This window comes from Urocampus carinirostris, chromosome 16, assembly GCF_059441175.1.
Source record: "Urocampus carinirostris isolate Australia breed hairy pipefish chromosome 16, RoL_Ucar_1.0, whole genome shotgun sequence".
NCBI lineage: Eukaryota > Metazoa > Chordata > Actinopteri > Syngnathiformes > Syngnathidae > Urocampus > Urocampus carinirostris.
In genome coordinates, this window is record NC_142364.1 from 29496821 (window position 1) to 29524620 (window position 27800).

At 37.6% G+C, this 27800-nt stretch overlaps 1 protein-coding gene across 9 annotated transcripts in view; it reads left to right on the top strand.

The window, feature by feature from the left end:
- Positions 1 to 27800, top strand: part of tcf4 (transcription factor 4) — a 277142-nt gene that overhangs the window by 208173 nt on the left and 41169 nt on the right. For 8 of the 9 annotated variants that reach the window (XM_088320250.1, XM_088320247.1, XM_088320255.1 and 5 more), the window contains 5 exons: positions 15665 to 15770; positions 17791 to 17939; positions 19945 to 20095; positions 25700 to 25770; positions 26263 to 26341. In XM_088320250.1, the coding sequence (XP_088176376.1) occupies positions 15665 to 15770; positions 17791 to 17939; positions 19945 to 20095; positions 25700 to 25770; positions 26263 to 26341 (556 nt within the window). The remainder of the gene's footprint in view (positions 1 to 15664; positions 15771 to 17790; positions 17940 to 19944; positions 20096 to 25699; positions 25771 to 26262; positions 26342 to 27800) is intronic. The other variant, XM_088320252.1, reaches the window with a different exon arrangement.

Sequence of the window (27800 nt, forward strand, 5' to 3'; positions counted from 1 at the left end):
CACAGTTCAGAGGTCCCAGGTTCGAATGCGGCTACCGGTTTCCTTGGGTAGGGTTTGCGTGTTCTCCCCGTGCCTGTGTGAGTCTCCTCCGGGCAGGCTGGTTTCCTTACAGATTCCAAACACAAGCATAGCAAGTCAATTGGTCACTCAAAATTGTACCTAGGTATGAGTAATTGTGTGAATGGTTGTATGTGTCCGTGAGCCCTGCGACTGGCTGGAAACCAGTTCAGGGTGTCGCCTGCACACTGCCCGGAGATAGGTAGTAGGGGCTACAGCACCCCAGCAACCCCGTGTAGGATAAGCGGTGCAGAAAATGGATGGATGGATATAAATCAATGTATTAATTCAAGAAAAAAATTGTATTTAAAAGTAAATGAAATCCCTACAGGCTTACCCCAAGACCTGGCAACCCTTTTTATTACACATTGACATGCAATGTAAATGTTCTGTCCCCCTCAGTTGTCTGTATAACCTTTAAAGAGAACATGTATACAAAAATATTTGAGGAACAAAATATCTGAAGCGAAATAATACAATATCTCCCCTTTTGAGTAAGTAAGTAAGTAAGTAAGTAAGTAAGTAAGTAAGTAAGTAAGTAAGTAAGTAAGTAAGTAAGTAAGTAAGTAAGTAAGTAAGTAAGTAAGTAAGTAAGTAAGTAAGTAAGTTAGTTAGTAATGTCAACAACACATTAGATCATTTTAGTTGAAACAACACAACAAATTTGGTGGTTTTGTATTAAACAACCTGGAAGATTTCTCAAAATGATTTAAGTGGTTGATTGCTTCATAAGTATATATATTTTGAAGATATGCTTTAAAGTCCATCCATCCATTATCTGCACCGCTTATCCTCAGTAGGGTCGCGGGGGGTGCTCTAGCCCATCCCAGCCGTCTTCAGGCAGTGGGCAGAGGACACCCTGAACTGGTTGCCAGACAGTCGCAGAGCACTTAGAGAAAGACAATTCTCTTGCTCATTCACACCTAGGGACAATTTGGACCGACCAATTAACCTGACATGCATGTTTTTGAAATGTAAGAGGAAGCCAGAGTTCCCGGAGGAAACCCACGCAAGCACGGGGAGGATATGCAAACTCCACACGGGATTGTTCGATCTCATGACCTCATAACTAACCAGTCAGCCGCCCTGCTGCCTGATGTTTTAAAGTAGTTTTCTTTAAAATATCTTTAGAGGAACAGGGTATATTATAAGACCACTAGAAGTCACTTTATTGTGTAGTGCAACTGGAAACGAGTGCTACGATGCACAAGGAAGAATACAAACTCTACGGAGACTTAAGTGAATATTTTTCTTTTTTTTGTTTTTGCCCAGCCTTTCGCAAGGTGTCCAGGATTTTTGGGGTACCCTTAACAGCAATATGGTGGACAATTATTTCAGCCCCTTCTAAGCAAGCCTCATGTTATTTATACTAAAGAAAATTAAAACTGTTTTACCCACAAGTATTTAAAAATGTCCTCATATATATGATAGATAATTTTGCATATTATTCAAATATTTCTATGAAGTTTTTTTCCACTAAGAGGTGTAAATAATAAACAATGTCTCTTTTACACTGCATTCAATATTTCAGATATTAAAGAACACTATGTGCGTAGGAGCTACAAATAAGAAACAGCTATGTTATTCTTCACCGTAATCAAATATTTAGATGCCATTGACGTGCCTTTGGAGGTCATGAGACATGTTTTGTCTTTGCGTCGTAATAAACAAAAACTTTAAGTAGGAGGGATAAACGTTTACCAAAATCCGGAATGCAAATATTTCTGTGTTGGAAATGTGCTCGGTAAAAGTCATACCATCAAAAAATGTATGTGATTGGTTGTTTTCTTTTCTTAATGATACCCCACTTAAATATGTTTCATCTGTAATACAATTCATGTACAATGACTTGTAAAGTTATAAAGAGGCAAATGAAAAACGAAAAAAAAATTCCCTATGCCAATTTGTATGGATAGTATATCTGGTACAAATCAAATTGTACATTGTAGTGGATAATTGAACTTAGTTTAGCCCGTGTCAATAATTGTTTACATCAGAGATGTCAAAGTTAAACGGACAGAGGGCCGAATTAAAAATTTGACTTCAAGCCAAGACTAATGGGATGTTGTAAGCGAAATAAGTTGTTAATGCTAGTTGCGTATGTGCTAGTTTCAGCTAACGACCCCTAAAGCAATTTTAGACATTTCTAAAGCAAACAGCTAAAGGTAAATATGTGCTCAGTTCGGGCTGATGACAATCCAAAAATCTGGGGGGAAAAAATTTATTATATTTATTATATTATTTATTTATTATACATTGAGAACAATATAAAATGATTATTAGTGTGTAATACAATATTGTTTAAAGATCCTCTCAGGGGCAATATAAAACGTTGTCAAGGGCCACATCTGGCCCACGGGCCTTGACTTTGACAAATGTCGTTCACATGACAAACCATTTTCTTTGCATGAGATTTGTTTACAATATTTGAAAATACCCGATTTCTAGGTGAGACTCATGGACTATAAGGCACACCAGGTTGGTTATAAGATGCACTATATAATTTCTAGCCAATTTGGGATTTCTAGGTGCGCCTTATGGACTATGAGGTGCATGTATAAATACACCACAAAATATTGGTGGATGAAATTGGAAATGCATACAGTATTTATTTGTGTGTGTTACTACATGAGGCCTTACGGAACAATACCATATTTGTGCAAAGATGCTCAATCGAAAAACATTAGTGACCAAAATCGCAAAACATTGTATGCAATGGGAATCGTACCCAAGTTGCGGCAGTGAAAATTCAAAAATGGTGAAATAATGAGATAAAATTGAATGCCTTTTCATACGACATTGTTATCACTAGTAGTACCGGCACTTTCATCGCTGCGAACTGGGTATGATTCCCGTTGCATACAATAATTTTCAAATTTGATCATCAAATTTGACACATTTTTCAACTAAAAAATCATTCCACTAATGATGGCCCTTGTATTGACGCTCTGCACACATGTGACGACACCATGACGGACGGTAGTAGTGCATCGTAAACAGTAAACAATAACAACAAAATTAGCTATACTATTCAGCACCATTGGCAATGACTAGTCAAACAAATATTGTGCAGCTGTCCGATGAGATGGCTGACCTTGTTGGAAAGCACAAAAGGAGTCTGTTTAGAGGAATTGAGGATAGCATTAGCAATGCTAGCTACCGAGCGATACAGTCCTCCCCCTGACAGATTCTCACACCCAAACAAATTGTCCAGTCTGTATAATTTCAGTCCACACCATCTTGTACCTCTGTATTCTAAATAAAGTATCCTCATACACCGGTGCTGATTTAAAAGCCTTCGAAAGTCTGGATGCCTACCAGTTCTTCAAGGCTGGTTCGCATTACTGGGCTTTATTTTGACAACAAATGCACTGTCCCCCCATGCAAACATTACTAAAACGACTTGGTATCTACATTTTTGGGGAATGTAATAGAACAGTAAAGCACCTTGTATAGAAATAACTTTTGAGCATTTTGAGAACATATATTTTGGCAAAAAGAAGTTTTCTCTACTGAATGTATATCTCTTATTTTATCTGTTGCTAATTTGGCAGTTGCTTTTTGGCGTAATAGGCTTTATGGCAGAGCACAAACAGTTTTCAAAACATGTGATATTGGGGAGATTACTCTTTTGAATCCCTGGTTAATCACAATAAAAGCAGCTCATTAATGCAATAAGGAATGGCAACGGTAAGCCACTAACGTAGCTAGTTAGTACCAGCTAACTTATTGATGTGACTCGTACCTACTTAACATTAGATTGCTCGTAAATACATTAAATGTTGGCTGCAAATCCTGGAATACTTGAGGACTGCCAGCCTGTAATTGGTATTTGTTTTAACTCAACATCCTATTCAACTGCCTTGCGCTCAAGTGACTCTTGCCGTCCGTCATGGTTTACATTCTGCCCGAGAAGGCAATGTGACATCACGTGCAAAGGGTCAATATACCATAAGTATATAAAATGGGCAACAATTGCACGAATCGATGCAGTAGCTCTTACAGTAGTTTTAATTGTATGCCACTTATAGTCCAGTGTGCCTTTACATATGAAAAAAATATATGACAAAATATGATTTTGGGGTGCACCTTAAAATCCTGTGCGTATTTTAGTGCGAAAACACTTTGGCTCGGAAATGTTATTTTTTTCCATGGTACCTGTGATTCAGATTAGTGAGCACACAGCTGTTGCTGCTTGCGCTGGGGTTTGTGTGCATTTGAGGCCCATGAGGAATCAGTTTTCAGTGGAATGTGTCTTTATTTTCTGCCGCCGTTGCCTAGGGCGATGCTTTGATCCGGTCCGTGATGTTCCACAAACAAGGCTTTCGCTGGCTTTCATTAAGTTTTGTTTTATTGCTTTATATTCGGCTGAAACAGGTTGATGTTTCATGAGGCCCTGTTATTGGGTTATGTGTGATACAAGTCAGTTAAAATACACAATATTTGCTATGTGATGCTAGTGGCGCGTTAATGTGTTGAGTAATTGTTTATACAAGACTGATTCTAATATCATGAAATTGACATTTTGACTGGTCAGAATGGTTTAAAGGGACAATTTTGTAATGTCTTGTCAGCTCCCTCTAGATGACTCTGATGTAGAGCTAAGATTCATGGCCCGAGCCCGAACCCGAACCCGAACCCGAGGCAATTTCGGGCCGGGTCGGGCCTGAAATGTCAGTCATACGGTCGGGTCGGGTCGGGTTCGGTCCTGCTTTTTTTTTTTTTTTTTTTTTTTTTTTTTTTTTTTAAATTAATTAATAATTATAAATATATGTTCATTAAAAATATATACTTAAACTATGTATGGATACTAGACCAAGGAATACTTGTTATAAAATAAATAATTTGGATAAAACGGAGAAGGAGCTGTAATTGCTTTTAACGGAGCCAGAGCATGCTCTGTGCACGTGACGTGACGTGAATGCTGTCCTCTTAATAATTTTCCCCTCCGCAAATTCGCGTGATTTTGGCCTGGTATCCCCGATATGGAGTCGGACCAACAAGAAGTTAAGGATAAACTCAAGAGAGGAGAACTGACGAGGAAAACGCACTCTGGTAAGAGTTTTAATAAGCGTTTTATATAGAATACGATCGCTTTTGTCGGAAGTGTACATTGACGTTGGTGACATTTTCATCCGCGTTAAAAAACGCAATTTGCAGAATAAAATCACGCTTTATTGTTTAAATAAACGCGTTATATAGACTAGGATCTCCCAATTATTATAATTAGCTCGCTTTATTGTTTTAATAAGCGTTTTATATAGAATACGATCAGGGGGGGGGGGGATTTGCATAGGAGTCGGAAAAGGGCACAACACGTCAACACCCCCTCAATGATAGTGCCGCGCTAAAATCTTAAGGACGTACTACTACTGCTGCTGTGGATTATGGCCCAATGATCAAGTCGTCAAAATGACGGACGCCCTTAAATGTTTTCGCTACCTCAAAAAAAAAAAACCGTCAATGACAGATTGTCGCTTAATGTAACATCTGCAGTGCAGACACAGAAATATAAAAGATGTAAATGTTTATACAGTTTTATTTAACTTAGGCCTAGATGTTGTAACAAAAGGCAGAGTTTAATTTGTTATCATAAATCACCCCTCCTTATAAATAAAATATGTAATTTCGGGCCCCCTCGGGCCGGGCCAGCAAATCCAGTTAATTAGTCGGGCTCGGTCCGGGTCGGGTTTAATACCCCTCGGGCCTGCGTCGGGCTCGGGTGCTTTTTTTGGGCCCGATCTTACCTCTACTCTGATGTTATTCAAAATAAACAAATACACAAATTTCCCGCCTTATGTGTATCTAAAAGAAAATGCAAGTTTGTATGAAATTTCATGTATGTTTGCTTTTCATTCAAATCATTACTTTTTGACTACTAGTGGTCACTACTACTAGTGTACTAGTAGGTTTAGAAACGTATATTACATAATATAAGCCTGGCCTAAAGAGAGTTGATAAAATTGACCATCATCTTGCTGGTACGGGTACCCTAAAACCTCAAAAAATGAGTAGTAGGATAGTGCGTTTTGGTCACTTTAAAAGTTTATATTCTCCCTTTATTTTTTAGCACTTATTTGCTGTACTAATACACAATAGACTGATACAGTGTGTCACAAAAGTTAGTACACCACTCACATTTCTGCAGAGATTTCATTCTAAGGTTTAATAGAACATCGCACACCTCCGTTTGGCTCATTTATCCTTTAGAAACTTAGCGTAGCTAATAAAGAAAGAAATAAAAATCAGACCAGTTCTCCCTTGCGCCCATGATAGCGAGACATTTTTATATGAACAGTCAGCCTGATTTGTGATATGGGAATAAAGTGTTAGGTGTATTTCAAAGAAATTTCAGCTTTTGAAAGGTATTCACCCGCAGGCAAGGCGACGGCTGGTACAAGTGCTTATTTTGAATTATATTACCATCTTTTCTGGACTTAAAGGTGCATATAAAACCCCCTAATTGAACAGATATTCGAAAGTTCAGCGTATAATCTGATGCGTTTTATATTTTGGGAAATACGGTGTATAAAATTGAAAAAACATCTCTTTGATACAATGAAAAGAAGTCTGTCAACAAAGGCCATGACTTACTGAAAAGATATCCTCGGGTCTGATGAGCAAAGGTTAATTTATCCAACTAAGATGGTGTGAAGGATGTGTGGCGGCAACCAGGTGAGGAGTACAAAAATGTTTGTGTTGTGCCTAAAGTCAAGCACTGTGTTCGGAATGTCACTGTTTGGGGCTGCATGAGTGCAAATGGAATTGGGGAGTTGCATTTTATTAGGGAAACACAAACTCAAGTGTGTACTGTGAAATACTGGAGCAAATAATGATCTCCTCCCTCCAGAAACTGGGACGCAGAGCTATGTTGCTGCCTGACAATGACCCCAAATACACTTCTAAGATGACCAATACTCTTCTAAAGGGGGTAAGGGTAAAGGGGATGGACTGACCAAGCATGTCCCCAGATTTAAATCCCATAGAACATATTTGGGGCATCTTCAAGCGGAAGATGGAGAAGCACAAGATCTTGAATACCCCTTTATAAAATTAAAACATTATGTAGGAATATATTATTCACCCAAACTTTACTCACTGAAAATCATCTTTAACTGTGCACAAAATCTGTCCTTTCTCCTCATTGGTTCAGGAGGTGAAGCGCCCGTCTTGGGATCAAGTGGATGCAGGTTCAATTCCCGGCTCCTCCGTGTTATATGTCGAAGTGTCCTTGCGCAAGACACTGAATCTCTCATGTCCCTGATAGCAGGTAGTTGCCTTGCATGGCTGACGCTGCTATCGGTTAGTTAGTGTGTGAAAGAAAAAGTGTGAAGCACATTGTAAAGCGCTTTGGGAGGTCTTCATTGACTTGAAAAGCGCTATATAAATGCAGACCATTTACATTTATTCCTCAAGAAGAATTTGATTCCTCTGTTAAAAAGATTATCCGTGTGTTTCAGTTCCATCAAGAAGTTCTATTTTATCGCCATCAAAGCTAATGCTGAAAGTCAGTTTGACAGAAGCAGTAGACACAGGATTCTTTACCCTTTAGCTTTTCGTTTTGATACTTAAGTTACTGCCACCAGTCATATTTTGTGAAACCGGTGACGTTTTTGCGCCTTCCAAAAGACCCTGGCTCCTCCAACTCAGAATCTGATTGGCTAAACGGACAGTTTTATTGTCACTTATGGTATTACTTAGAGCCTGCAGAACCGATTGTAAAGGTTCCGGATAGATTGCTCACCGTGGCGACAAGTAATGGCTGATTAACCTAAACATCAACTAATGGCAACCTGTGCATCCCACACCTAGGCCTTCAGTATTGCTACGCCTGGATCAATCAAACCCCTCAATGCTAAATGCTAAAATATGAAAGCTGGAAGCAGCCCAACCAGGGTAAAAACAATAAAAGGTATCTGTAAATTGGCATTGTTTAATAAGTATTCATAAACATAAAAAAAGATTTTTGTTAACCATATATCTCCGCAGCCTTCATGTAAATCAGATATTTTTAGGCCAGTAGAGAAGGTCTTGCTGGCCCTGAAGGCCCACCACTGGCCTCATACGTATATTTTCATTACAAGATTTGTTTGTCTGATTTGAAAATGAAGTATTAAAAAAGCAACTGTTGATCACTCTCCATTTGGACTTTAAATTTCACCCACATTGTACAAAACATCAACATTTTAGGAGTAATTATATTTAAACCGAACAAACATTTCTATTGTTGTTGAGTTGAGTGGTTTCCATTGGGGTATCACTTTTTTTTGACGCCTTAACTCCAGCAGTTGTGAAAGAAGTGACAACACTATTAGGAGCTTTTGGGCTTGGCCTCGGATCGTCTTACTGTGGGAATACTGATACGGGTGTGTGTTTGTGTGCTGGCAAAGAGTGTTATCGGGACATTTTGCATTCTTTATACTTGAACACATTCCGCACCTGTTCCTGGACGTCAAACTCAAAAATTACATCCTCTCCTCACCAGTTGAAACAACATATTCAATTGCTAAATGCAGTCTGTGTCTGGGACATCAATCCACATACCTTAAATTCAAGGAAAAGCATTTATTGTCCCTGTGCATGTTACTGTGTTTGATTTTCATTGGCGTTGATGTAAATAAATGTGGTTTCACAATCACAAAATTCAGTTCTCACGGGAAAAGAGGAGGAAATGTTTTGATAGGGAATAACATTTAGCTCTAATCTCAACTACAGACTTGTGTGTCTGATTATTGGAGGCAAAAACAATTCAGCATCAAGCTCTCCCTTCCCTCTTACATTTCTTAACAACGTGTTTGCTTGTGCTAGCAAAAAGATCATGGTAAAAAAAATTAAGAATAAAAGCAGCAATTTGATTAACTTGGAGTGTATGTACATTGTGTTAAAGGGACACTGTGTAGTATTTGATCACTAGATGTATTTGTGTTGTGTAGTGCAACCGAAAACGAGTGTTACAAAACACAAGGAAGAATACATATTACAGAAACTCAAAGTGAACTTCTGAATTTGTTTGCCCCAATTCTCCCAAAGTTTTTGGCTTTTGGGCACCCTTAGCAATCCTGCCAAGCTATTTTGGGGTATAATTAGAAGTATTTATTTCAAAATATCAGTCATTTTTTAAATTAACTATTAGTGTTGGTTTATACTGTTATTATCAATGGTACTTAGACCTGATGTACACCATCATGTAGATATTTCAACACAGTTTGCTTCTGGGGCCAGACTTTCTGTCTTCAGGTTGGCTGAATCAGTAAAATAATATAGAATTCAAATGTTTAGCTTACTGTAGTTTTTCAGTATTATGCTTTATCATTCATCCTACTTCAGTAGCCCGCCCCACACAGTACAATCATAATAATAATAATAATAATTTCCTTTGTATTGTCATTCTTTGTAACAATGTACACAGAACGAAATGTCGATACACCTGACCCGTTGTAGCGAGCCGATGCAGCCGCAGCCAACAGAGGGCGCCGCCATTTTTACCAATGTTATAAGTCTTAGGTATGACTCGGCCGAGGCGCGAACCAGCGACCTCCCAGTCTCAAAGAGGGCGCCCTACCATAGATGACAAGACATTTTCTCAGCATAATGTCACAGTTGTCATCACACCCAATTGGCCCCGCCCGTGTCGAGCCAGCTGCGGCTCATTGACAGATTGGCTTTCCGTCTATTTAAGCTCAGTGCTCTCATTCTTCTTTTGTCAGTCCGTCAACGAACCTCTGCCCCGCAAGACGTGGGTTCTGACTCAGTCCTGTTTCCTGTTGGTATTTCCTGTCCGGTATTGTTCCCGTTTATTTTGTCCTGTTTAATATCGGTTTCCTTTTTCGTTCCCGTCTATTTTTGTCGTCTTAAGTATTCTCTCCAGTTTTTGTTCCAGTTTAGTTTGTCCTGTTTAATTTCGATATCCTGTTTCAATATCTATTCTGTCTGACTTGTCGTGTCCGGTATCGACCCCATCCGTCCGATCCAATTGGACTCGTTCTCGTCGGTCTCTGGCTTCCTGTCTTTCCATGCCAGACCGCTGCCTAAGGTGCATGACTCCCCATTTCCTGTAAAATAAAAGGCAATACGATTAGACTACATCAGCTCAGACTACTAGGCTGGGTCTCCCGAAGCTGAGTATATACTTTACTGCTCTTTAGTGGCTAGAGGGAGCCTTTGGTTTGGATTCATTTTAAAAATCACAACGTTTGATAGAAATTATCTAGAGACTTCCTTCTTTATTTGACATACTCAGAAATTTATGGCGGGCCTGGTCAAATCATCCAACCGTCCAGGTCCGGCTCGTGGTCCATATGTTTGACATGCCTGATCTAGAACCTGCTGCATGGGTATAGATTTTGGGCAGAAAGCTGTCAAATGGACTTTCTGTTGATTCCTATATTCAATGTTGATGGTGTCTGTGTATTGTCTGCTGATGTCCTTGCAACATTCATTGTAGGATTACCTCATGTGCAGTCCCTTTTCTTATGCAGAGCTTTTTGAGTTATTCCTTGCCCTCATGTAGGTTTTAGATCATTTGATGCTGTAATATCAGTCTGTGCAGCCTTTTGAGACTTCTTGTGTATATAAGGGTTATACAAATAAACATGACTTAGTATCCATATCGGAAGAAAATTGAGGTATCGAAGTTCTTGTGTTGCTGTTCACATTTTACAATCTTTTCACATTCCTTCTTTTGCCTGGCATGCCTTCGATTTCTTGACATGTCAAGGCTGTGCTTGACCCATGATTAAAGCTGGTTATATTGGGTGTCAGGGTCACACTAATCCTCACTTTGTTCTTCCGCTTGCGTATCAAATGTAATCTCTGGGGGCTTCAGACGCAACTCGCCGTAATGAAATCACACATTAATAACTCAACGGAGCCGCCTTTTTGGTCCCTTCGCACACCTGTGCACATCTGCCTGTCGCACACCTCCGTTTGGCTCATTTATCCTTTAGAAACTTAGCGTAGCTAATAAAGAAAGAAATAAAAATCAGACCAGTTCTCCCTTGCGCCCATGATAGCGAGACATTTTTATACGAACAGTCAGCCTGATTTGTGATATGGGAATAAAGTGTTAGGTGTATTTCAAAGAAATTTCAGCTTTTGAAAGGTATTCACCCGCAGGCAAGGCGACGGCTGGTACAAGTGCTTATTTTGAATTATATTACCATCTTTTCTGGACTTAAAGGTGCATATAAAACCCCCTAATTGAACAGATATTCGAAAGTTCAGCGTATAATCTGATGCGTTTTATATATTGGGAAATACGGTGTATAAAATTGAAAATACATCGTTACGAATAAATGATACTGCGGTAACTGTTCTGCCTTTGAGAAAACTATAGAGTTGCCCTCGAGTGCCCTCTTGTGGTTAATTGTTTGTTACTAAAAGGAAATAAAAGTGACAATAACCTTCGAACGCTTATTACAAATCCTATTTTTTGTTGCTCTGGCCAATAATTGAAAAATGTAGACATATTTTGATATACTATAAGTTTAATTAAGATAATGTTTATTACTAAATTATGTACCCTTGTTTGAATTGTTGTCAGCATGTCCTAGCCTAGAACGCATCGGTATAGCTCGCCATCAAACAATACTTTTTTGTTCTATGTGTCTGGTTTTATGGCGACTTTTTAAAGGAAATGGCTGAGGCCATTGCCTGAATAAACAGCAACTAAGTGAAAAAGTCTGGCTACCCCGGGACGTCGTTCACGAGGTGTCTAGCTGGCAAAAAAAGAGGATACTCTGGAGTAAGGCCAGCATAGTAACTATTTATGAATCAATTGATTCATTTTAGTGGTGAAACCATATGTCATAATGGTAAATTATGTTTTTTAATTAAAATTAATTCATTCAACTAGCTCCTTCTGTAGTTTCAATTCCAGGCGCCTTATATTCCAGTGCGCCTTATATATGAAGAATATATCACATAAAACTATTTATTGGGGTGCGGCTTATAATCCAGTGTCCTAGTCGTACAAAATATACGGAAATCTTAACTTTATGATTAATTAACACAGATAAAGTACAAATGTTGATCCCTCTGTTAACAAAGAACAGTAGTTTATATTCCTACAGATTCGGTTTCCAGCTACTGCTTAAAGGGCCACTGTGGAATATTTAACCACTTGATGTCAGTGCAGTATGTAATGCCACATAAAATGAGTGCTACAAAGCACAAGGAAAAAAAAATACGAGGCTAAAAGACACCAAAATGCACCATTAACCCCGTTTCCTCCCAACCCAAACCTTTCACATGGTTTTCCGGTGTTTCGGTTATCTGTAGCAGCAAGATTGCAGACAATTATTTCAGCTCCTTCTAGGCAAGCCTTTTGTTATGTAGAACAAACATTCATGGCCTGGCATTGCCGGGGCAATAGAAGATTGGATTGAGCTGCAGTACCCACTTTGGCCGCCAAAGGGCGTTACAGACCCTACGAAAGCACACCCGACAAAAGCAGATGCTTAGCGATTTTGTTGGTATTTATTTGGTGTGCCTTGACATAAACATAACTAAATACATTTGCAGTGGCCTAAAATATAACTGTGTAAAATTATACGAAGATCGGTTAGGCTGTTTCGGAGCCGATGAGTCACATACAATAAAACAATCAACAAATCGGGATTTTGAAAAAAAGTTTAGATTTGATAGATGGGTTAGATTTAACTAGCTTTAGATTACATTAAATTAATGCAAATTTCTTGAAAATATGCACGTTTATATGACAATTTCACAGCTTTTTAATTTGTATAAACCTTGGATGAAAATGATAAAATATTGTAAATATGGAGTAAATATTGAATAAAGTCATGTCAACCCCGTCATTTTGCCCTGCTTTGCTCCTTTAATACCTGAGTGATTGACTTAAACTTAAACGCCATAGCATATGCTTTTCTTCGAGTAGTTTCCACAGTGACTGATTTACAATAACAGAATCTGTGATTAATCATATAATTTAATTGGGCCTCCGTTAATTATTCATTTGTGTAATTGTTATATTGTTGCTGGGCAAAATGTTTTCCGTGCCACGAAATAAAAAATGTATAAACCGCACCGCAGTTAAAGCCGCAGTGTTTAAAATGTAGTAAAAAAAAAAAAGTAGTGCCTAGAAAGCCGGAATTCTTTCTCCTCCGAAGAAGTTCTTTAAAAGTGACGGATTTTAATCTTTAGTCAATCTGTAATTCATTGCTTTTGTAGCCATTTTGTATTGAGCCTGCTTGCAAACAATCAACAGATCAAAAATTAACAACCACGTTTTCCTCTTACACAGAAAAATGTTATTCTTTAAGAGAGCCGGGTGGGTTGAAAGGAAGGCTTTTAACAGTTGTTCCAGGTCTTGCGTCATTCGGCACGAGTCGGTGTCACGGCTGAGTGTTAGCACGCTATATGCGTCCACTCACGCACTTCCGAGCAGAGGAATGTTACGGGGAGCCCCCTTCTTCTGATGTGGCCGTCGCATTAACACGGATGGAACGTCACCTGTTTTGGGCGATAGCAGGCCTCGACTTCTGAGTTTCAAAATTTTGCACAGATTTTTTGGGGGAAAGAATGCAACTCAGCCGCTCCCCCATCAGAAGAAAATCATTGCTTTGTTCTTTGTTTGCACATTCAGTGAGGGAAGGGTGGAAAACGAGTGGTGACTGCTTTGCAATGATTTTTGTTGCTTCTAAATGTTAAAACACTATCTTCCGTAACTACTACTATTCTTTCACTTACTTTAACTAAGGCCAATCTCTAAGCAATACTTTGTAACTATTTTTGCCCATTTATCCAGACAGTCTTTAGTACATGTTTACCCTAGAGTGCCATGCCTAATCTTGTTTCATGTTTATCAATGACAATGAAGACTTTTGTATTCTATTGAAAAGACGTTTTGGTCAGAAGTTAGTTCAAGTAAGCTTTTATTTTGAATGAATGTTGGGGCAAAATCTACGTCAAAGGGGCATTGTGTTATACTTAGCGCCTCTTAATGGAAAAAAAACTCAAATAAAAAAACAAAACAGTATTTATTTGAACATTAAGACAATTATATGAAATATGCGATAAATATGTGTTAAGTTAAGTTGTTTTCATTTTAATAAAGAAGTGGCTCACATAAAGGGAGCTGACACGATCATCTGACATCTTGAGCCACGGGTCCTCTAGAAAAATAAATAACCTGCAAAAAACAGAAAAAGGGTGCAGTTTGCTCACCTTGAGTTTCCCTAGTTTGTCTTCATCCCTGTGCTTCTAAGCACTTATTTTCCATTGCATTACAACGAAGGTCTTGAACTCTTTTCAAGCGAAGAGCTACTACTTTTTTGTTACTAATTAGTGCAAAGGGCACTAAGTTTAAAATGCATTTCTAAAATAACAAAGTATGTTAATACTATGATGTTACTATGTTATAGACTCAGTCAACCTCTAAAAAGATATTTTATTAGAACATATAAATGACCCAGCACTGGTGAGCTATTTTCAGAAAGGGTGTGCGCGCACATCAGCTGTCCCTAGGGGGCATGCTGTTTCCCGCGGGCAGTACGTTGGAGACCCTTGCACTCCACATCACAGTGACATTTCATGGTAAAATAATACACTCTCTCGCTTTAAAAACATTATGGGCACAAATACCCTGAATTCATGCCATCCCATCTCTGTTTATATTGTAAATACAAGAATTTTGCAAATTTGTTCAAATGTATTGTCAAAGGCATTAAAACAAACTGGTAAAATATATTCGAAATACTATAAATGGTATTGTCCTAAAATAATTTAACATTCTTCTGTATTTTCAGTATTTACCTTCACATTCAAATGACGTTGTATGACATTCATTTGTAAAAGAAACTAAGGTCTGATTATTGTATTCAAAATTTATTTTTGAACACCCCAGATCGTATTCATGAATTAAAATCTAATGTTTATATGTCTAAAAATGCCGGCCCGCAGGCCAGCATTGGCCCGGGACAATTGTTTGAGTCCCTGGCTTCACAAGAGCTAAATGTAAGTGCAGTGAAAGATGGATTTATTTGTTACAGATTTATTTGTTTTCATTTTCATTCATATTTTTTTGATTCTTAGATTTTATTTTGATAGAAAAAGTTATTTGAAAACAGTGCAATGTTTTTATCCGAGCTCTTCTAGTGAAAAACCTGATTTGGACCAATCACACCTGGACGCAAGCTATTTTTGTCCCAATTGAGTTTGGGAACCCTAATCTAATCACTGTATCTCACAACTTTATGACGTTCTCCAAAAATCCATGAGAAAAGGGTGAAGTCATAGTTCTTATTTACCACGTAAAAGGCTATGTGTGTATGTGTGCAGGATGTTATTGCCTAGTGACAAGTCTAGGTCGTACTCTACTTTGAACCTTGGAGTCAGTCTGCATTAGGCTTCTGTCCGTAACATTGAACAAGAGAAGTGGTGTGGAAAATTGATGGATGGCTGGATTGATGGACTGCGGATAAACGTTCGAGTTTATTTCCAGTTCATGAAGCTGCAGGATGATGTGTAGCATTTGGAACAAGAGTATTTCTTAATGTGTCATTCAAATGTCAATCAACTGGCATCACCTTCCGAAGCTTGTATGGATGAGACACTGACTCTTTCTGACTGTGTGTTGTTTTTGCAGGTATACGCGCCGTCTGCGAGCACAGCTGACTATAACAGGGATTCGCCGGGATATCCGAACTCCAAACCAGGCAGTGCTGGCTTCCCAAGCTCATTCTTTATGCCAGGTATGAAAAAAGGAGCATATGCCCCCCCACCAGCACCCCCCCCCCCCCCCCCTAAAATTAAATAACAATAAAAATAAAAATACCTATCTACCCTGGTCATATCCCTCGAGAGGGGTACCGACATCAAGACAAACACATGCAAAAACAAAAAAAAAGAAAAAAAGGGGAAAAGTAGCAAAAAACACACAAAAAAAAAATTCAACCATGGCCAACCCAAATGCCCAAACACCCAAACAAGTTAAGCACCTCGGCACCCAGGTTGGTCATGCTTTCGTCCCTTCAGATGAAACGGGACACGAGAAAGCAGCCATGTCAGGGTGACACAACACACTCTTCTGTTCAACAGGAGGGCCGGACAGCTTTCACTGGTTTATCCCTGCCGCATCATACGGGTGCCCTGTCCAGCCCTCTCCATTGACAGCAAGGCAAAGAAAATAAAAATAAACACTCAAATTACCAACTAAAATGTATTCATTTAAAAAAATGTACAACAGTACAAATTATTTGGATATCGACATCAATTAAGTAATTTTTTACGTATAGTATAGTGTAGTGTCGTGTCGCGTTGTGTCCGGTCGCATAATACAGTATAGTACAGTGTCGTGTTGTATAGTATAGTATAGTATAGTATAGTATAGTATAGTATAGTATAGTATAGTATAGTGTAGTGTAGTGTAGTGTAGTGTAGTGTAGTGTAGTGTAGTGTAGTGTAGTGTAGTGTAGTGTAGTGTAGTGTAGTGTAGTATAGTATAGTATAGTATACGATCATATAGTATAATATAGTCATCTATGTCCCTCGTGGTATAGTGGTTAGCATTTTGTGCTCTCACTGCCACAATCTGGATTTGATTCTTGTTGCATCCAATTGTGGTCGGTGATATTTTTCAACTGATCTATCGCTGCACTAATATATAGAGATCCCTCGGTTTTACGCGGTTAATGGGGACCAATAAAAATCCGCAAAGTAGTGTGGCACCTTCATAAAAGCCCCAAAAGGGTTAAACTCACCCCGAGATAAAGTCATTACCAACTTAAAGTATATGACTGTAACAAAATAACAACTATAGTTCTACACATATTAACACACAACACACAATTGCAGTTGGATGAATGCTTTTTTTGTCATCATACAAAAGTATAACGAAATTGAAGGGCTTCTCTTTTCAGAGTAAGTAAGTAATGTAGATCTAGAATTGGGTGTCCTCGATGATTAAAATAAAAAAGTCCCAAATGTAGCGGTTTCTTAGGAGTTGTCTTATATTTCATGGTTAATGGACCTGGTGTTGCTGAAATACAGGCTCCGCAGGGGTACCTTGTGAAAGTTGTTGGCTTAGCCGTAGCAGTAGGCTGGACCTGCAGCCTCGCTTTTGCTTTATCTCACAACGCCGCCTCAGTCGTTTTTCGGACCCGATAACAATCTATCGAGCATCTGGTAATGATCAGCTGTTTCTTTGCTCTCTTCTGACTTTCCTCCGAGTCTGATTTAATTGCTGAATTTCTTTTCTATGTAATAGGACGCTAAAAGCTAGCTGTAGATGGAGCCGTGCGCGGAGTTTGTTTTTCATTCGAAGACGTAGGCTCTACATGCCCACCTCGGCTGTTTGACTGACTGCATACAAGAGCCTATCAGAGTCGTGCACGCAAACAGTCACGCCCACTCAATACAAGCCGACACAATCTGGCCTATGCAGCACTTACTCTGTAATTTCTCCGACCACAATAAACAATACGTTTATATTAATGACAATAAAGGAAAAGAAGTAGCAAGGGGTCTCTGTTCTACCATAAAACTTGCACTTAACGTGCACTAAAACTTTGAGTTCTTTATTCTGTAAAAACTAAGTGAGTTATACACAAATATAGTATTAAAAAAACAGCTGTTGACTATTGATTAATGGTCCATTATTCAATTAGTTGTTATGGTCATTAATGCCGTATTTAAATTAAGAAGTATTATCTTGTGTACTCTGTCTAATGATGACATGATATTATGAATCCTATATTTGATTTCACTTTTTAGATGGTCACCACAGCGGCGAGCCCTGGAGCAGCAGTAGCAGCAATATAAGCCAACAGGGTTACCACGGCAGCATGTTGGGAGGGGCAAACTCTGCTCATGGCCCCTCCCAAAGCTCTTCCTACTGTGGGGTTCACCCTCATGATAGGCTGGTGAGCTAAAATCTTTCTGACTTTTAGTCTACAGTAATCCCTCGCTATAGCGGGGTTTATTTTTCACGGTCATGCATTGTGCATTGTGTTTCCCATTCTGATTGGCCAAAGAGTTTTTTTCCTTTAAATAAAAAGCAAAAATATACAAACGATCATATAAAGGTGCATTAAAAAAAAGGGGTTAGGTCAAGAAATGTGTATTTATTATGCATACCATGAGCCTTTTGAGATTGCACCATTGTCCGCTATCTTGCTGCAACGGGTACCCGGGGGAAAAAAAACCTCATGAAAAAAAAGTTAAATTGGTGCTTTTTGGCACCTTAAGTCTGTGGAGTTTGTATTATCCCTTGTGCTTTGTAGCAAATGTTTTTAGTTGCACTACATAATTCAGCGACATATAGTGGTGAAATAATACACAATGTCCCTTTAAATTATACATTTTTTGCCATCAAACGTTTCAAAATTTGTTGCTTACTGTGTTTCTTATTTAATTGAAAACTTGAAAAAAAGGAAAAAAAAATATTATAGTACAATTATATATTTCGATTTGGCAAAATCTGCTCAGGAGGTAGATTGTAGAACAAATTAGCAAATAGCACTCGTTTTTGGTTGAACAACATAAGACAGCGACATCTAATGGTAATATAATATACGACGGCCCTTTAAAGCCTAGTGGAAATGGAGATTTAGTACCTGAAAAGGAATGTCATTAAATACATAAAATAGCTCATGTAATTATTTTACATTTATGTACCTGTTTTTACTTTATTTTTTTTAAATCAATACATTTATAATATCGTATTTTTCACACTATTAAAAAAAATAGTGTTTTGTGATTTATTTATTTTTAAATAAGGACTATTAAGCACATGCAATTAAAACTACAGTGAGGGTTAGGGGGCCATATTTGAGCTTTGATTGATTAGTCTGAATATATCACTGATCACAATTCCATATCATTGGATGCAACAGGAATTGAACTCAGATTGCAGCAGGAAGTGTCTTGAATCCTATTCATTACGCCACTAGGAATGCAGACTACACATGAAAAGGCATTGTGATTATTTCATCATCACACTATTTTTTTTTTTTTTTAACAATACTAACTTGTTGATTATTAGGAGGGGCTGCCATATAGAAAACTGGTCCGTTTACTTTGGCCGCCTAGCAGTCTTTAAGGAGCCCACGCGCTTGTGGGAAGTAATTTGGTTGTTCTGAATTAAATGGAGGGAAAGGCAATGTAGGAAGTAATTCAGTTGTCCTAAAATTTAGCAATCAACACATGGCCACAGGTATTCAAAACTAACCAACAGATTTTATTTTAACTGAGAAAAGACAAAATTTTAAAACCGATTGCAATCACTTTCTGTTTTCTTATTTCTCCAACATATCTGGTACTGACTAAAAGGGTTTGGCAATGAGTTAAGACTTACTGCCTTTACATGATTTGCCTTAAACCTAGAAGTCTAGTGGATAGGATCCGGCGTTTTTCCAGTCGCAATTCGCGTTTGATTCCCGTTGCATGCACAGTTATGCAATTGTAAACAACCACCCATTTCCCTTACGGCCAGATGGTTAGGATACAGTGCTCTTACTAATGCTATCCGGACTGATCCTCGTTGACACCATTGTTATGCAATTGTGGTCAGTGATAAAATGTATCGACTGGTCAATAATTTTGCATAAGAGGTAATGCATTTCTCATTTTTTTCCAAATACCGGATTAAAAAGTGCCTGTTCAAATTTCTGCCCAATTTGGAAGTTTTTAAATACACATCAGTTATGTTGTGTTTTTAAAGGTTATGCTGAGGCATTTCTTTGTTCAAAATAGAACAACAATTTTCAAGCATTTGTTTTATTCATTCATCGCCATTAGCAGCTATATTCGTCAAAGTTCCATTTCACTCTAAGTGAGACTTAAATGAATTGACGTCGACAATTATATTTGTATTCTCTATCTGTATAATGCATGGTATTCTTTATTGTTTTTGGTGTTTTTGTGCAGAGCTACCCAGCACATTCACCAGCAGACATCAATTCCAGCCTTCCCCCCATGTCCAGCTTCCATCGAGGAGCAGGAAGCAGTAGCGGGCCCAATCACTACAACACCGCGTCTTGCTCAACAGCTCCCACCAACGGCACAGACAGCATTATGGGTAAGAAACAACTATGGACGTCTTTGCTCAGATCGCTAAATGATGGGTTGTTCTTTTGCTGATTTTGAACAATTGCGTCAGTCAGAAAATTTAAAAAGATAAGTTCAAGGGTTGGCTTTATTGCCATTGTTTATAAAAATGGCTCCTCTACATACGGAATGAATTCTTCCCCAGATCAAGGTCGTATCCAGAACATTTTGCATCTCAAACTCATTATTCTCCTAAGAAATAACTGAAAATTAGGGGGGGGATACTGGGAATTTTGGTATCAATCTGATCCAAGTGAACACAGTGTAGCATCGATTTATATACATTTGATACAGACACTTTTTGGCTTGGAAAGGTCATGATACTTGAATAATTGAACTCTTTTATGTTAGTTTATAATCACGATAAGCATAATACAACAACTTTAGGCACTGTAATGTTTTAACTTGTTCAAATAGATGCAATGCAAACAGCTGTACAGAAAAATAAATAAAATAGTTCTATGACAGTTCAGAACAAAGGTTCGAGAGTCAACCCGCTAAAAAGCAGAAATGTAAGTAAAATTAAAAAATAACAATGTCAACATGACACAGGTTACTCAGTCGGTTATACAAATAGTAATTGAACATAAAAATAAATTAAGCTAAATAAGATTATTTTAACAAAATAAAATGTGAGTTTGGTTTGAGAACTATTGAGGAAGTCAGCAGTTGCTAGCAAACACAACAATACTGTCTCACACATACTATTATAGTCTCATACACACACTAAAATGCCCTCACACATATTACTATACTCTCATACACACACTACTATTCTGTCACACATACTACATTCTCTTACTAAACCTACATACTCTTATACTGTATGTATGTGAGAGAGTATAGTTGTATGTATGATGATTCAATAACTTCATATAAGTAAGAAAGTACAGCATAGCTGTATGTGTGAGAGATTATATAAGTATATGTGAGATAATATAGTGATATATGTCTGACAGCATTGAAGTGTGTGTATGAGAATATAGTAATACTGCTAGTATAGTAATTTTACTATACTCTCATACATACACCCATACTTTGTGGGTGCATAGTAGTGTGCGTATAAGCCTATAGTGGTATGTGTGAAAGAGTATAGCAATGTGTATATGAGAGTAAAATGGTACTTGAGAAAGAGAATTGCAGTGTGAATGAGAGCGTATTTTAGCGTTTGTGCATGGCTATGACTGTGTCTGTAGGAGAGTATAATCGTGCATGTGTGAGAGTATGTTGTCTTATGTGAGATCAAGTATAGTTTACTTTTCAAACGGCCTCTCTCGGGAAGATATTTGCACTTCATTTTGTCTCCATCTTGACCTGTAAACAGATTTACACACAAACACGAAACCCACCATATGGAGCCAATGCTTTGAATCCAAAAGAACAAATAGGAAAGGAATAAGAAACAGATTGAAAGTTTTCTTTCATGGTACATCTGCAACATCCTAGGAAGTTATTGCGTGCGGGGGGTGCAACAAGTGAGCGAGGGCAGAACGACGTTGCGCTCAGAAGCTCAACTAAATCAATTGCAGCGACTTCTGCAGACACCGGGAAAGAAAGCGAAGAGCATGCATCAAATGCAAACTTCTCCTTAGAAAAATTCAACTTTCCAATGATCTTATTATACATTATGTAATGTCATAAAAGAAAATGATTCCATTTATACGAACAGGAAATGGTGTTTGATTTCCCCTTTCACTTTGAAGAGATCATGTGGTTTGAGGGAGAATGCTATTTTCATCTCTTCCTTTATAGTCTGGCATGTATGATTTCAGTGAAAATGTGGTAAATGACTAAAATACCTCCCCCGCGCACACATTTTAAACAATTCTTTATGGGAGAGGTCATTTTCTTGCTCCATTATTTACCATATTTTAATGTTTTTCACCTTTAAAAGAGTAAGTCCCTGGTGAGACTCAATTGTGCATTAGTCTAGGGTATGCATGTTTTGTGTCCCTTAAGGGCTTTTCTCATTCTTTGCGCACACACACACACACACACACACACACACACACACACACACACACACACAGTGTCACCAAAACTTGTTTGTAAGGAAATACTGGAGATTAGAGCCATTGCTGTCCTTGTAATTTTTTTTATGAAGAAAAAAAGGAAATTATGCTCCTTTCCCCTGCATTTGGTCTTCATTTTGCATCAAATTCAGATCAGTTAAAGGGGTTTTGTTGTTAAGATGGTTGATTTGCCATGTGATTCTCCAATTGGATTACTAGGACTTCTTGAGGCCCCTTAAAATGTTGTCATATAAAATAGATAGCATGTAAAATCACAGTCAAGTCAAGTCATCTTTATTTGTATCGCCCTTAATCACAAAGAGTCTCAAAGGGCTATCATCCCCTGATCTAAAACCTACATGAGGGCAAGGAAAAACTCAAAAACCTTGGCATGAGGAAAATGAAGAAACCTTGAGAAGGGACAGCACATGAGCAATTGCTTGCATTCCACCTCCACTGCATTAACATTTTGTCACATTAGCAGATCATGTTTCTCTTTCTCAAACGTTAAGTTAATTTATTTTTATAGTAAAGTAAAATAAACAATGCATACATCATCAAAATGGTCTTGTATGATTATAAGGATGATTTTTAAATGTGTTTAAATAAAACTGTGTATATCTATATCTACATCTATATCTATCTGGTTTACCCCTGCCGCATCATGTATATATACATATATATATATAACATGTATATATACATATATATATATATATATATAAATTACATTTATTGTTTTTTTTTTGTTAAAGAATTAATACAACTAAAAAAAACAACTACAAATTTAGGAATATAAATTAGCAAAAATTGTCTGTTGAGTTTTGCACATGTTAGCAATTCGTATCATAATTTCACTTGAAAAAACACATTTAAAAGTATAGTATAATAAGGGAAAAAAATGCTTGAAAGAAGCAAAAAAAAAGAAGCCGAGCTTGTGGGGAAAGATATTTCATCGTGGTTGAGAAATATTGGACTAAGGCCCAAAAGATATGCTCATCTTCCTGTTTCCACTACCTTTACTACATTTATTCGCAATGGTTTTATTTCTATATGCACTTGCGTCCAATTTGCGCATATGAGCGTAAACTTTGCATCCGGGATCGGCTGTCAAGAGATTTGAGTCGCGAGCATGTTGGACTCCCTCCGTGAATGAAGTTCATCCGCTACATTGAGGTCACATCCTTCCTCTTTGGCAAGCTAGCGAGTATGTGGAACAGATTTTGTTGTAGCTCCATTCCCGAGTTGTGCAGTTCTGGTTTGGGTTGGTTACGAAAACACGTTTTGAGATTGTTGCAACTCCAAAACAATAGAAAAGATTCGCCTCAACATGACAATGCTGTGATCAAAGTAAAACGGCTTATACAGTGACGAAATGTGCTAGAGGATCACATTGATAAATAGCGACATGAAAAAAAATGTCACTGATGAAAGTCATTCATTTCGAGCCTGGGTTCCCAACTTTTTCTGTTTCATGGACCGATATACTGTCTGAAAATATCTTAACGACCTAGCCCAAAGGCAGCATGTTTGTACTTAACTCATTCAGTGCCATCTCGTTTTCAGAAACATTTTCACTGAATGCCAAAACATATATTTTTTTTAATTTGATCTTTTTTTAATTATTATTAAGGGTTTGGAGAAGCCCATCAAGCCGCTGGCAATTATTTCACTATGAGCAACCACCGTTAGGCAGCAGGAGTGGCTTTGATCAGATATTTGTCCATGGAAACATCGGGCGCTGAAAAGTTCTTGCAAAGTTCGTGCATAAGTTCAGTCTTCTATCAATAAAATGTTACTTTGCCGAATGTGCTAATAGCATCAGACTATGGTCGCTATTGTGACCTTTAACACCAACGTCACATCAAGCCGCATACCTAATACCGTATATTCTTCACTAAAGAGCACACCTGATTCATGGATTTAAAGAAGCAATGAAAATGAACTCATTGACCTCAATTTCTTGGTTTTAAAAAAAATCAGCTGTGAAATACCAATACAGAAAAGTAACATATCGTGTGATTAAGAAACTCATTTGTAGATTCTGTCTGCAGCTGTTAATATCAATAAACTAACGCAGCAGTTATTAATAAGTATTAACATATACACAGTAGTGTGACAAAAATCATTATACATACATGCTTGGAATGTTTCTAACAAGTAGTTCTGGCTAATTGAATATTTTAGTCTGACTGCAGGTAACTAATTATTGGTTATATTTTTACTATCGGGCCGAAAACTGTGACGTCATATTAGACTGTAATCGGTGCGATAACTGTAAGACTGATAATGATCTAATACCCTTCCTTAGTTAGTAACTAGCGTCAGCGTGTATAATGATTTACTTTGTAGTAAAAGTAATTATTGCTCTTCTCTTAATCACTTAGTCATGTGCGCAAGGTATGGTAAAGCTTGAGTTCAGTCGCATGTCTCAGCATGTGTACAAGCTGTGTACAGGCTTCTGAAATTTAGTCAGTACAGTACATTGCTTTTTGTTTTGAGAATGTTTTGGCACATTCCTGTGTATATTTTAATGCCAATTTAATTAACATTGACTGCTGCATAAGTTGATTAAGATGGAAAGTCATAATCATGGCACAGTGTATTAATTACCGGCACTAGACATTAACCCGGTGAGTCTGCCAAGATCACGTTCTTACTCCATTGAAACCGCGGAAATCTCGTTCATCCACTCATGTGCATCACTGATTAGATGACAAGTCATTTGCTTAACGAAGGAAGTCATAGTTACTTCCTTCATTGAATCTGTATTCACTTTGACAATCAGAGCACTTGGCAGAAATCACATTATGTCATCATTCACCATATGCCCTCATAAGGCTTTGTTTCAATTAATAAGTCGGTTTTCCTGGTAAGCACCAGTTCAAGCCTGCCAGGCACTGGCCCAGGCGACCTACCTGGGACACGCAGCCAGACAAGTTTGTCTACAATATTTGTAAAATGACGGCAGTTGACCATTCTTCACCCTGATTTGCTATTAGCGAAGAAGATTAGTTTGAATTATCCCTCGCTGTATATTCCTTTCCAAAATAATAGTTGCACCGCCCAGCAGGCAATTGCGGACCACTGTGACCTTAATCCAGATGCACTACCTCAAACCTGCTCAGTCTGAACCTAGTGGTGTCAGTAAAACAATAATGGGCAAAATATATTTTGTCTGTCCAAACAACCCATAGCACGTTACCAGTCCTTTGCCCGATGGTTGGAGACCCCTGTGTTAGAAGTAGAACTATCAACGGATGAATTGACCAACTATTTATTTCACTATGAAATGAATTGCAGACTCTGTTTAGAATCTCTTAAAGGTTTACATACATTTTGTGTTGGAAACTCCCCAGAACATTTAGAATTCATCAACTGCGGTAACATAACACCAAAGTAGCAAGAGAACAACGTCTTCCTTGTTTCAAAGAATGTTTCTGTAACGTCATTTGTATGTTTTAGCATCCTTATTTGCAAACAACATCCTTCTCCCTTCCCTGTTCATGTATGTGTGCATGTTTATGTCCGTTTGTATGTTTGTGTGTGTGCAATTGTCACAGCTAACCGAGCACAAAGTGGATCGACCAGCGGCTCTCAGACAGGAGACGCCTTAGGGAAAGCGCTTGCATCGGTAAGTTCAATGCAAAAACTCAAACACCTTAAACAGTTATTACAGTTACTACTCTAAAAGTAACTATCTAGTTAAATTATTCTTTATACAACAAAAATAATTTTATACAAAAATGAGCAAATTTCAGCACACTTTTACTGTAAATTCTGTGCTCATATTTATTCCATTGATTTTTCTATTGGTTTGTTGTTCTTTTATAAGCTACACACTGACTTTTATTTGCTACTGGTGGCACATACAGCCAACTAAGTGCATATAAACTGACTCACTGATTATAGTATTTGATTTGATTGCTATAAATTTAGCCTGGATGTATTATATACGGTATTAAGAATATTGACATGATGAGAAATTCATTATGCCCCTACTCCGTGCTTGAGAATGCACCACTGTAACTGTATTTTGTAGGTATATTCAATTGTACAGATTTATTATTCTGTACATGGTTTACAGGCTATTTAACTACTTTTCTTCTATTTAATGTGTCTTCAGATCTACTCCCCCGACCACACAAATAACAGCTACTCGTCCAATCCCTCCACTCCAGTGGGCTCTCCGCCCACCCTCACAGGTAGATTCATGAAGTCCGACGTCCATCAAATACACACCGACGACCTCACAACACAAACAACCAGAGAAGGGGAAAAACTGCGCTTCGGTTTTTATAAAGAGGAAGTCCTCGATTTACGACGTACTTGAGTTTCAAAATTAACGTGGGTGGTCTGATGAGCACTGTAGTAGTGGGTACACCATGGTCTTCCAGCTACATGATTGGTTCTACCTATTTAAAAAAAAAACATAATATTTGATATTATGCTTATTATTATATTGCTGTATAATGTTTAAGGACATTGTGAGGAGTTTTTTTTTACAACCGATACTCAAATCTGAAATAGCCCCAATACAGATATTACATAACAATGCTGTTAGAAGATAAAATTACCCTCCCTCTTAATAAGTTTAGAGTAGACACTCAAAGTAAAGAAAGAAGACATCAATGAATTTTGAACTTGCAATGAGAACAGGATAGGACTGTACAAAGAACCATCACATGTATTATAGATGCTTCTCTTCCTTTCTTGCAAGGTATCTATAAAGTGAAAAATTTTGATCTACTATGAACATCTTTGAGTATGGATAAGAATATCGTAAGAATTTAAAGATTTGAAGATATCTGATTTCAAAAAAGGTCCAATTTTTAGGATGTAGGAATTTTAAAGAGAAAAGTATCTAAAAAATGTATCGATTATTGATAGGCTTATAGTTTAGGTCGTGAAGGACCAAAGTGATAAATTTATAGTTTGGCTGACAAAAAAAATAAGGAGAGAAGATATCAATGAAATTTGATCTTGCAAGGAGAATTAGAGAGGTCTTTATCAAAAAAGAACACGCACAAGCCAACTTCAAAATTGGTTTTTAAAGCCCTCACCAGAGCCCCTTTAATCTCCTTCACAAGTGTCCAATATTAAAATCAGAATAAATATATCACTTCTTTTATTAAAGAAGAAAATCTATATATATATATATATATATATATATATATGTATATATATATTTTTTCATTTCAACAAAATTTGACATTTGGTAAGACCTTTGGTTTTGGTGATTAAATTAAATAAAAACTAAGATAAAGGAGTTTCTTGACTATACCCTATATACCTTGTTTTAGTTTTTTGGCTAAAGCCTTAATGATGCTTTTCAGATTTGAAACTGCATCATGTACACAACTTCTTGTACTGACACTAAAATATATGTTTGACTTAAAAGTCTAAATAGGACTGACGTGGAAATCTGGAACTCGTTTGTAAATCGCGGGACTTCCTATTCCTATATTTTTGTACGTATTATTATTACCTTTAGAACTTCTTCTGTGATTGAGTTGAAGTTGTTTAAAAGCTCGAAAATGTTTTGTCAGATCCAAACAAGGTTGGTATCAAATAAAACCATCGGAATACAATACGCTTACCTGTTTGTATCATTTCCCCCCTCCCCTCTTCTTCTTACCCCCTAACGTGAAAAATGACACCTAA